Source organism: Pristis pectinata, chromosome 3 (genome assembly GCF_009764475.1).
Source record: "Pristis pectinata isolate sPriPec2 chromosome 3, sPriPec2.1.pri, whole genome shotgun sequence".
Lineage (NCBI taxonomy): Eukaryota > Metazoa > Chordata > Chondrichthyes > Rhinopristiformes > Pristidae > Pristis > Pristis pectinata.
The window spans coordinates 70,551,994-70,564,572 of NC_067407.1; the positions used below are offsets into that span (position 1 = coordinate 70,551,994).

The following is a 12,579-nucleotide window of genomic DNA, read 5'->3' on the forward strand; positions in this document are numbered from 1 at the left end:
CAGGCGGTCTTTCAGTCCAGGTGTTCTACCCTTTGCAAAAGAACCATTCAGGGGTTATTTTATGGCTTCAACTGCCACCACTGAACTTCACACTCCAGTGACACTTGTTGCATCCCTGTTACTTCCTAGCTGTTTCAATCATCAGAAATTTCACATGGACATGGATTTCCTGCCACAATATGTTTTAGGAAGGCAAGGCTTTCTGACTTCGTATATAAAGTAGCAATATGGGCAGCCTAGTAGTATTTGGGTTGATTTCATCATGTAAAAAAAAATGGTAATTATTTTTAATGATTGTCATTTATATTTCAGTCTGTTTACAAGATGTTTAATTACATGAAGTGGGGTGGATTGGCTCTGGTTTTTTTCCTCGTGGTGGAACATAGCTTTCATTCCTTCCCTGAGGTGGAAGCTGCAACAGGAGGTGAGTGTCACTGGGAGTTTACAAGGTCAACAAGTGGTCCATACTAAGTCAGTATCTGAAGCACCGTACGTTGAAGATATGCAGAAAGCAAATGAGTAGAAAGCTAGCACTGATCAAATCCTCTAGCTGTTACAGGAACTGATTCTCAGGAGAGAAATCATCAACTTTGGGCCAAAACTTGCTGGGAAGTGTTCCCCAGTTGCACAGTGAAGAGCCATCAAATTTGGGATTCCTGTGTGACCGCTGACGTCCCAACAAAGTTATATCAGTCCCATCTCCTGTACAGCTATAGGATTTTATCAGTGCTAGCTTTTTAATCATTTTTAAAAAGCCACCTTCAATATTTAGGGATGTGTTAAAACTGGGAGAGCTATCTTACAGTTTGGTCAAGGTATAGCCTGACAAACTCGCATATAATTTCTGACCCAATGCAAATTCTACTTATAAAAAAAATTATGACATAGAAGGAGACCATTGGGCAAATCATGGCTGTGATAGTCTAAACAGAGTTCCCCAACCCATCCCTCCTTCCAGCACAGGGCCTGACAAGTCACAGCTCCTTATATACCCACCCAAGCACTGTTTAATTTTGTTGTTGATTGCCCTTCCCAGCCTTTCAGGCAATGAATTCCAGATCACTGCCACCCTCTCGCTGATTTTTTTTCTCATCTACCTCCTCCAATCTTTCTATCAATTACTTCAAATTGATACTGCTTGACTTTGATATCATTGCCAAGGTAAATACATTCTTCCTCTTTCATGTCTGCTTTTGTAACCAAAAATTTTACTTCTAAGGATATGTGAACGTACACTGTTCCTCAGCATCACTCAGCATCCTCCCTTTTATTGTGTACCCCCTTGCCATTTTGCACCTCCCCAAGTACATCACCTCACATTTCTCCTGAATGAATTTCATTTACCATTTTTCTACCACTTTACTGGCCATATTGATATCTTCCTGAACTTTAAAGCTTTCCTTCTCATTGTGAACCACTTCTTTATCATGTACTCTTTATTGAAGTTTAAGTCATGAGCACGTACAGCAAAAAGGAAGGGGCAGGGGACAAGTACTGAATGCTGAGATCTGTTCATTGTTAATTGGAAGCTTTCTTTAATGAACACAAAAATATATGCAGGTATTCTTCCCTTTTTACCGAAATGCTTCATAGACAGAAAAAAAAGTATAAAGCTTTTGTTGTGTCTGTGGGTTTTGGGGTAGTGAAATTTAGAGGATTCATATCCTTCGTCAACATCTTCCTGTAGCCAGCCTTACTCCTCTCCTTTAAGCCTGTTTCTATCATTATCAGCAGCAATACTATCCAGCATTCAACAAACCATTTTAATCATTTGCTGGAAAATATTCTTCACGACACTTGCCTAATTTTTGACATCTTCTCACAAAGTTGGAGAATAGTCACTGTAATCCCATCTCTTTCACCATTGCATTTGTATGCAGGAGTCCAAAAAGAAGAATTATAAAAATTAGATAAGTAAGAAACTCGGGGCGGCAGGGAGAGGGGGAGTGGTTGGGAGGGGGAATACTTTACCTGGGGACTGATTGGAATTTGCTACCATTGAAATTTATTTAAGGTAATCCTAAATGTTTGTTTTATTCTTATATCTTGGTGCGGGTATTGCTGGCATGGGCAGCATTTATTACATATCCCTAATTGCCCTTGAGGAGATGGCAGTGAGCCACCTTCCTGAACTGCTGCTATCTCTCTGGTGATGGTGCTCCTGCAATGGTTTCAGGTAGGGGGTTCTGGGATCTTGGGTTAAAAACAATAAAGGACCAGCAGTAAATTTCTTTGGTGTGCACCTTGGAAGGGAACATGTTGGTGGTGGTGTTCCCATGTTCCTGTTGTTCTTATCCTTTATGATGATGCAGGTAATGGATGTAGAAGGTGCTGTTGGAGTAGCCTAGGTGCATAACTGAAGGTGGCCCATAGTACTGCTGATGGAAGGATTGAATATTTAAAGAGTGGGGTGCAATCAAACAGGCTACTTTGTCCTGAGTACTTGAAATAAAAAAGATATTCACATAACATGAGAGGAAATAGGGTGGGAAGAAACTCATATGCTGAATAAACACTAACTAAACCAATTGAACTGAATAGTGGTTGAATGCTTGCACAGCTAGCAGGAGGAGGATGTTCTTAAAACATTCCATTCTCACTGAACCAAAGACAGATGAAGCATCTGCAGGCATCTTCAGAAGTGCAGGGTGGTTAATGCTGCTAATAAACCCTATTTAAGTATATATTCCACAGAAAAACTGCAGAGAGGAAAAGGTAGTTCACCACACTTCTTTGAACAATTAGGGATAGGCAATAAATATTAGTCTTGCCAGCAACACCCTATTCCTGTAAACTAAAATAAAATTAACCGAGATCAAGTGTCCTATTTCTATGCTGTATGTCTGAAAATTCTGGTCACCAGCCATTGGTTGCTTCCCCTCCTCCCACAAAACACCCTTGGTGATCTAGCTGAGCTTCAAGCCCACTGGACTAAGACCAGAAGTGCACCACCCCATCATCCAAGGCTCCATATGCCTGTGCCCATAGTGGCCTGCGCTACGGCTAGGGTGTGAGAATGGGGAAACTGCCATGGTGCACAGTTAGGAAGGAGGCAGGTGGTAGGGATGTCGGCATTGATCGATGGCAGGGGAAAGAAGGAGATCAGATAAAAGTCACCAATGTTTGGTGGGGAATTAAGGCACCAATGGGTGCCACTGAGTCTGTCGAGCCTGCACTGGCTATATGTAAGGACAATCCAGCAAGTCTCAGTCCCTGCCCCCTGCAAATTCTATCAGATACTCATCCAGTTCTCTTTTAAATGCTACAACTGAAACTGCTTCTGTTGCTACCCTGGCAATGCATTCCAAAAAAATGCATGCAACCTCTCACTGCATAAGTTTTTCTTAAGGTCACTTTTTTTTGCCAATCACCTTTATTCTTCATCCCCTTTGTGTGATAACCAGAACTGGACCATTCTTCCAGCTGGGACTGCATCAGTGTCTGATAGAGGTTCCTTGTGACTTCCTGCTCTTGTCCTCTGTGCCTCTATTTATAAAGCCTGGGATCCAGTATGGATTTTTAATCACTTTCTGAACCTGCCTTGACACTTCCTACAATTTACGCATGTAAGGGCAGGCGCAGTAGTGTAGCGGTTAGCGTAATGCTATTACAGCACCAGCGACCCAGGTTCAATACCGGCCACCGTCTGGAAGGAGTTTTTACGTTCTCCCCATGTCTGCATGGGTTTCCTCCGGGTGCTCCAGTTTCCTCCCACATTCCAAAGACGTACGGGTTAGGAAGTTATGGGCATGCTATGTTGACACCAGAAGCGTGGTGACACTTGCGGGCTGCCCCCAGAACACTCTATGCAAAAAGAAGCATTTCACTGTGTGTTTCAATGTGCATGTGACTAATACAGATATCTTATCTTACCTATACCCTGAGATTTCTCTACATTTCTCTACACCCTTTTTTAGAACTGGCCCCTCTGGTTTATATTGCTTGTCCTTGTTCTCTGATCAAAATGTTACACCTTGAAACTTCCCACGTTAAATTTCATCTAACACTTACCCGCCTATTACACTTTCCTGTCTATATCCCCTTGAGGTCTATGACAATTCTCTTTACATAAACTGATGGAAGATCATAGATCTGAAGCATTAACTCTTTTGATCTGCTGAGTAGTTCCATATTTCCAATTTGCAGCATCTGCAGTTTCTTGGGACGATCCTCCTCATAGTTCACCAAGTTTTGCACCATCTGCAGATTTGGAAGTTGTGCGCTGTCCACACATTCAAGTCATGAATATATATTAGGGAAAGTAGTAGTAGTCCCAGTACTGATGCAAGGGAAACCCCACTGTACATTGCAATTCAGTCCTGAAAACAACCATTCTCCGTCCATGCTGTTACTACCCAATTTATTCCATGGGCTTCGATCTTGATACAAGCACTGATGGAGGGCAGAGGGAATTGGGATATTGGCACTGATAAATGCTGGACAGAGGGATTGCAGGTAAATCACTTCCCCGGCAGGTGTCTGATACTGTGCTGGAAATGTCCCAGAAGCCCTGCACAATGTATACTGCCAGCTCAGTGCAGTGCCAGTTCCCCAGCTTTGCTCCAGCTGGAGTTTCATGTGGCTCGCAATGTCATCCCATGTACCCCTGACACAGAAATCTCACCTGGGGCACAAGAGTGACAATGCTCAGAAGCGCCTGGTCGAATTTCCTGACTGATACAAATCTTTAGGAAATATTCATTACCATTTTTTTCAACTCGGGTGGGGGGGTGGCGGGGGGAAGAGTCTTGTAATTCAATAAGATACATGTTTGTAGTTTTATTGATGGTGCCATGAGAAATAAGCAAAAGTAAATTTCAGAGCCTGTCTATTTACATACATTATTAAGGAATGCTTAACAAACTTGCATGGGATAGGATGCAAAAAGAAAAGCCTGGCTTGTTTTGGTCTTTGATACAACCATAACCAGCTTGATTGCTCATTTTATGTTAACTGAGGTCCCCACATCCTTGTTGAAGAAGACTTTTGTAGGTTGTGCTAAATCCAGTATCTGGAAGAATGATCCGATCTGTTCTTTCTCCCTGAAGGATGCCCGGACTGTAGGCTGAAGGAGAACACTCGCTTCTCAAGACCAGGGAAGCCCATTTTCCAGTGTAAAGGCTGTTGCTTTTCTCGTGCTTATCCCACACCAATGCGGTCCAAGAAAACAATGCTGGTTCCCAAGAATATCACTTCAGAGGCAACATGCTGCGTGGCTAAACTATTTTCTAGGGTAAGAGTTCTGGAAGAAATAGAAAACCTTGTTTCAAGGAAGGAATTTGGCAGTGAGTCTGAAAGTGTAGTATGAGTTTTTCATCCTAACAAATGATGCACCAAATAAAATAATAAAATACATCTGAGGGATAATTTTGCCAGCACCTGCTCAAAGTTGCAGTATAAAGAAAGGTGTTGGCTATATAAAGGATGCTGTCGGTTTTGTATAGGTAATTGTCATAGTTCCCTCTTGTCCTTTAGAAAAGTTATCGGATATTGTCATACATTGCTTAATTGTAATATGAACTGGATAGAAACAGTGCAAGTGTTTAATTAATACGTCATTAAATCAAGTCAATGAGATAATAAAACATAAGCCCTAAGATGCAGTATATTTGAAACCTTGGTACCAATAATAGATTTCGGGGAACACCTTGCTGTTTCTAATGGTGTCGGAGTAGATTTTACTGCCCTTGACCTGCTGAGAGAAGTATTCTTGTATCTTTCATTACAAAAGACAGATATGTGGAACAAGTGTTGTCACAATTACTTTTTGTTTCTGATCACACAGCTGCTGTCACCCTTTCTTGCACCCTTCTTTTTGTATCTTATTTCTCCCAATTGCAACCCACCACTACCGCTCACTGCACCTCCCCCTTGATGAAAGCACGTCTGTAACTCTCTCCCACATGTTTTAAGCCATTGATATTATGTTCCTCTTTGGGTTTAACCACTTCCTTGAGGGCCATGCAAATTTGAATGATGCTTGTGCATATTCCCCAGATGTCTCTGTTCCCAGGCCCCCTTAAGCATTGTCTCAAGTTTATGCTGCCTCTCATCATTCTTCTAACGGAAATATAACACCTCTCAGTGTCACATCACCAGTCACATCTCCAATCATTCCTCCAGCATGTCCATGTTCTCTTAAAGTGCATTTCTATCCTTCTCTTTCTTCCAATTTTCTAATTTAGAATATGGACATTAAACATACAAGTCAAGGACATTAACGTAAATATTAAGAAAACAGCGATCCTGATACTGACCCAGCAGAACATTGCTGCAACATTCCCCTCCCCCAGTCTGAAAAACAACTGTTCACTCTCTTTCCTGTCACTTAGCCAATTTTCCATCCATGTTGCTATGATCCATTTTACTCCATGGCCTTCAAATCTTGATGACAAGTCTATTATGCAGTTATTTATTAAACACTTTTTGTAAGTCCATGCATGACATTGTAGCTTCTTTTCTCTCATCAACCCTGTTAGCTCATCAAAAGAAACTCTGTCAAGTTGGCTAAATATGATAGCCTTTGATAAAGCAATTCTGGCTTTCCCTAATCAGCTTCCACTTATACAAGCAACTGCTTAATTCTCTCCCTGATTATTGCTTCTAAAAGCTCCCCCATTACCAAAGGTTAAACTGATGGGTTGTAGTCGTTATATTCATCCTTGCATCATTTTTTGAACAAGGGTGTGACAGTTGCAGTTCTCCAGTCCACAGCCAACACCTTCATACATACAGATGTTTGGAAGAGAATGGCCAGTACCTGTGCCAATTCCACCCTTGCTACTTCCAGCAACCTTGGATGCATCCTACATGGACCAGGTGATTTATCCACTTTAAGTGAAGTTAGCCTTTCTAGAACCTCCTCCTCATCCTTGTTTAACTTTCCTAATTCTCAGTAACATCTGCCTTTACTGAGACTGAAGCAGCAGGTCTGCCTTGGTAAAGGCTGATAGTCATGGCCTACTGAGTGCACACCAGCCATCAACCACCCATTTACACCAGTCCTACAATAATCCCATTTTATCCTCCCACATTCCCATCAACCACCCCCCTCCCCCCTCCCCCACTCCCCCACCGCCCCCTGATCCCACTACTCACCTACACACTAGGGGCAATTTACAGTAGCCAATTAACTACCAACCCGCATGTCTTTGAGATGTGGGAGGAAACCAGAGAACCCAGAGGTTGCATGTTCTCCCTTGCTGGTCAACGGTAAATGAGCAAACTCCACACAGGCAGCACCAGAGTCCGGGTTGAACTGAGGTGACTGGAGCTGTGAGACAACAGCTAGGTGCACCACTGTGCCACCTGATGTAAAGTACATTGGCCAGCGATACCCTCAGCTTCCATGAATAGATCTCTTTTTTGGTCTTTGATGAGACCTATTTTTCTTCTTGCTATCCTTTGACATGTTTATGATAAATTTTGGATTCCCTTTTATGTTTGCTACCAGTCCGTTCCCACACTTTCTCTTGACCTCTTTTATTCCTTTCTTCGGTTACCTTTTGAACTTTCTATAATCTGCCTGGCTCTACTTTCCATCCTTTTTTCCTGTTCTGGTTTACTCCTTGTGCCTTTGATCAGAGTAAGGTTTTAATTCCCTACCTTTCTCTCTTGTGGAAATGTACCTGGACTCCAGCTGAGCCAACCTGCCCATCATTCACTTATAATTTTGCCTGACAATCTTTGAATCCAGTCTGCCCAGAAGAGATTTTTAACCATCAAAATTAAAATTAAAATTGGAAACCCTGCATTTATCTGTGCTTCATATTTTTGTCTGTATTCTAATCATTATGATAATATCAGTTCCTGAAAAGTTTCCTACAGGTCCCCTTACCTGCCTCAATCCCTGGAACCAATTCCAACAATGTGTCCTTCCTCGCTGAATTGGAAACATGCCGGTTAAGTAAGTTCTAAGCATACTTCAAAACCCCTCCTTGCCCCTTTTGAGCCAGACCACACCTCATTTTCACCCACCTCCCCCCACCCACCCCACCCCCTCCAGACTATCATAGCCACAGTGAACTCTCCAGTTCCCCAAGGGCCACTTGAGCTGGAGGTTCTGCTACTCTGACATGGGACAGTTCACAAATAGTGACAAGGTCTCAGGTGGTTGATCCTGGCACTATGCCCAGAGAAGGTCCTGACAGTCTTCCAACTTTTTCACTGTTGATTAGAAACATTTAAGAACAGTCAAAATAAGTTTAAGTAGTTAAAAAAACCAACTATAGAACATTTAAAATAAACAAATTAAAATGCATTTGACTGAAATTAATATTAATTGAAATAAATTAACAAAAACAAAAGCTCCTTGCAGTTTTTTCCCCAGAGACACAAAACTACAACAAAAGCTGGAAAAGTACTCTGCATTAGATAGTATAAACATTACGTCTGACAATGAAAGGGCAGAGGAACACATGCAAATATTCCATTTATAAAGACAAGCCATGAGCAAAGAACTGAACCCCAAACCAAGGTTAGAATGTTCATTAAACACATTCAAGCAAACATCCTTCCAAAGCCAATGATTTACTAAAATCACATGGTACTTTTAGGGTTTTAAGACTGACATGATGTGAGTCGGTGTGCTTCCTTCGTTTCTGCATAGACATGATGGAACCTGCATGAAGAATATGGTGTTTAAATGGCATGGAGAGAGATGAAATAGAGGTCTTCACATCTTTCTCCAGACTTATGTGAATAACTTACAGATCACCTATGGGGGGGGGGGGGGGGGGGGGTTGGTCATCATGAGGAGGAAAGATCAACTGCAGATGGGGTTTCTTAATTTTTTTCTCCCTACATCCGAGCTCAACCCTCTCAATCAAAACTGCTGTCTTTTGTACTATCAAGAGACTCTGCTTCAGTGCTGTTTATTAAGTTCAGGCTGTTAATGACACTAATGGACTTCCCAATGGGAATTCCTTTGTATGTGAGTTACCCTAGGGAAAAGATAGACCTCAGAAGAGATGCTAACCAGATTAAGCTGCAACAGAGGTGCTCTGTGCATACCTGCAGGTTGTAACTGCAGCATCTTTGGGAAAAACATTGTATTTTTATTTCCCAAAGTAAGTACACTTACTTTGGGAAATAAAAATGAAATATTTTTTTTCCAAAGATGCTGCCTGACCTGCTGAGTGTTTTCAGCATTTTCTGTATTCATGTACTTCATTTTAGTGGAGAATTTGGAAGTTGTTGGAAATGTGTAAGATATTGGATCGGGGTGGAAGTATATTAAAACTGAATAAATTGCCAGGTCTGGATAAAATATATGCCGAGCTGTTAAAAGAAGCAAGGAAGGAAATTGACTACAATTTTTCAATCCTTTCTTGCTATAGAGAAGATTGGAGGACGGTAAATGTTGTACGTTTAAAAAAAGAGGAAAGCATAAACTCAGGCCAATTAATTAGTAAAATGACAGAATAATGCAAATGGAATTTAATCCTGATACAGGGCAGGCACAGTAGTGTGGTTTGCGCAACACTATTACAGCGCCAGCGACCCGGGTTCAATTCTGGCCACCGTCTGTGAGGGGTTTGTACGTTCTCCCCGTGTCTGCATGGGTTTTCTCCAGATGCTCTGGTTTCCTCCCACATTCCAAAGATGTACGGGTTAGGAAGTTGTGGGCATGCTATGTTTTTGCGGAAGTGTGGCGACACTTGCGGGCTGTCCCCAGAACACTCTACGCAAAAGATGCATTTCACTGTGTGTTTCAATGTACATGAGACTAATAAAAGATATCTTACCTTATCTTAAATTTGCCAAGTTTTTGCCCATTCACTCTACCTATGTTGCGAAGTCTAAATATCTTTATCAGCTGTCCTCTCACCTAACAAACTTGGGTACTTTACATTCTGCCTCCCTCCTCCAAGTCATTAATATAGATCATAAACACTGAGGACCAAGGCTGATCCTTGAGGCACTCCACTATTTAGTCTTTCCGATTCTGTCTTTTCTTCTCTAACCAGTCTATAATGCATGTTAACGTACTTTCTCCAATCCCATAAGCTCTTGTGCACCAGTCTTTTATGTGGCATCTTATCAAATGCCTTCTGAAAATCCAAATACATTACACTTACAGGTTCCCCTCTATTGACTTTGCTTATTACAGCCTTGAAGCATTCTAGCTAACTTATCAAATATGATTTGCTAGAACCATGTTAACTCAGTTTTATTGCATTATGATTTCTAAATGACCAGCTAGATTATAGACTCCAGCATCCAACATAGAAGCAGGTCTTTTGGCACATTGAGTCCATGCTGGCTCCAAGGGAACAATCCCATTGCCCCTCTCCTTATTTCCCTGTAGCCCTACAACTTACTGTCTCTCTCACATCTGCCCATCAGTGCCCATTCTTTTTGCCATTGACCTACATTAAATAGTAATTTACAGTAGAAAGTTAACCTATCAGCTCATCTTTAGGATGTGGGAGGAAACCCAAGTGTCCACAAGAACTTGCAAACCCCAAATTGACGGCATCCAAGGTTAGGATTGAATCTGGGTCCACAGTGCCATGAGGTAGCAGCACTAACTGCTCCATCATCGTGGTACCCTACAACCTCTTACCACGACTCAGCACTTGGTTCTTTGCCATATGGGTTATCTGGTCAGTGAGGCAGAAATTCAGAGAAGGCATGGGAATATGCAATAAATGGGAAGATATTGAGAAGTGTAGAGGGACAAAGGGACCTTGATATATTTCCACAGATAGAAGAACATGTAGATAAGATGGTTGAAAAGGCATATGGGATGCTTCCCTTTATTAGCTGAAACATAAATATAGGAATGGGAAAGTTATGCTGGAATTGTATACGGTAATAATTAGGCTATAGTTTGAGTAATATGTCCAGTTCTGGTCAGCACATTATTGCAAAGTGTGACGTACAAGAGAGGGTGCAGAGGAGATTGTTGCTGGAACTGGTACATTTTAGCTATGAGGAAAGAGTGGATTGGCTGCAGTTGTTTATTTTGGAATGAGAAATCTGAGGGGAGACTTAACTGAGGTGCATAACTTATGAAGGGGTCTAGATAGAGTAAATAGGAAGGGTCTATTTCCAGTAGCTGGAGAGTCAAATACCGGGGCCCATATATTTAAGATATAAAGTAATTGCTAGAGATTTGGTAGAAGATAAAGAAATATGTTTTCATTCATAAGTTGATAGGGGTTTGGATCTCATTGCCTGAGAAAGGTAGTAGAGGCAGAACCCCATGTCATATTTACATGGCACTGATTAAATGATAGAAGGCAGCATTGTCTTGGGAAGCTGTCCTGACTCACTTCTCATGATTCCATGGATCCATGGAAGAGTATTGAAAGACATTAGGGCACCCATTTGGGAATGGCTATGGGCAACTCTATGTGCAAACAGCCCGATACAGAGCACTGCTACCTGCTGAAAACTTGGCTTCTGTGACCGTGCATGATGTCTTGTCCCATAGCTCGGAGAGTATCTAGAGGATTATTGAGGCTCACGGATCAGGAGGTGCTCAGGTCTATGTCAAATCAGGATGACAGGGAAGATGCAGGTCTCTTCAGTGAGCGTGTATTCAATGTGTGTGTGTGTGTGGGGGGGGGGGGGGTGGGGGGGAGGTGTACTAAGAAAAGTTTGCCAGATTGCCTGCCCTGATTGACCTCTGCTGAGAACGTGCATGGGTGGATTGAAATAATGCTGGAACTGATGTTGTTTGCTGTTTAAAAAAAGCTGCTAAAACTCTTTGCTAAAGCTTCCATTCAAATGATGGTCACTTGTGAGCTGCTGAAAAGTGGCAATTGCCTGATTGAGGGAGGGAAATGAATCTGGAGAGGAGGAGAGAATGCAGGAGGACAAACAGCTGACTGATGAGTGTGCATAAACCTCTGTCCCTAGTCCAAGGAAATGTATACAAATTGTATCTGTGTTGGACATCACCATGACACTCTTTTATTCCTTAATATTTCTAGGTGACCTTAATGGGAAATCTGAAGATCGAAAATCATACAGACTGTCACTGTAGCACTTGTTACTATCACAAGTCCTAAAACCATAAAGTACCTACTGAAGAACATATATAAAATGAATGTGTTTTTCAATGCTTCATGATGTGATTAGGCTTTTAAACTGTAGACAACTGTGTAACTGACATGCTGTAGCAAATAAGTTTATCTTCTCCAGACTTGTGTGGAACTTAAAGATCATTTCACTTTATCTCTGAACATCTCAGTTCTTGCCTTGCAACTAAACACCTCAAGATGGGGGGGGGGGGGGGGGGGGGGGCGGTGAAATTCCTGCTTGGTCCACAGAGGTAACCACGTGCACTAGTGTTGGCTGCCTGTGGTTCTCTCCACTGCACATTCAGTTACACTGACTTCAGTGCATCCAAATGTACAAAGAGGAACACAACCTGAATGTGTTTAGTCCTAACAGGCAAGGACAGACTTCACCTGAAACTGCCTTAATTTTAACTTCAGATTGAAATTTATACTTCAAATGTCTTTGACCAAGGCAAATGTTCAGAAATTGTCGACAATTTAGAAACTTTTTACAGAATCAGGGTCCGAAAACTCATCACTTTACCTTTCCCTGTTGATAGTTCCCGAT

General features: G+C 41.8%; 1 protein-coding gene across 1 annotated transcript; it reads left to right on the plus strand.

The window, feature by feature from the left end:
* The first annotated feature begins 324 nt into the window (after positions 1-324).
* LOC127567920 (glycoprotein hormones alpha chain-like) lies at positions 325-12,020 on the plus strand. The gene is made up of 3 exons (XM_052011128.1): positions 325-424; positions 5,049-5,233; positions 11,943-12,020. Exons 1-3 carry the CDS (start codon positions 325-327, stop codon positions 12,018-12,020), a joined length of 363 nt encoding a protein of 120 aa, XP_051867088.1.
* Positions 12,021-12,579: the final 559 nt, after the last annotated feature.

What these genes read in the sequence shown, in the direction of transcription:
- LOC127567920 (XM_052011128.1), top strand. Translation starts at nt 325, where the DNA reads ATGTTTAATTACATGAAGTGGGGTGGATTGGCTCTGGTTTTTTTCCTC. An exon ending in GGTGGAAGCTGCAACAGGAG is followed by an intron (nt 425 to 5,048) that starts GTGAGTGTCACT and finishes TTCTCCCTGAAG; the next exon opens with GATGCCCGGACTGTAGGCTG. An exon ending in TGGCTAAACTATTTTCTAGG is followed by an intron (nt 5,234 to 11,942) that starts GTAAGAGTTCTG and finishes TAATATTTCTAG; the next exon opens with GTGACCTTAATGGGAAATCT.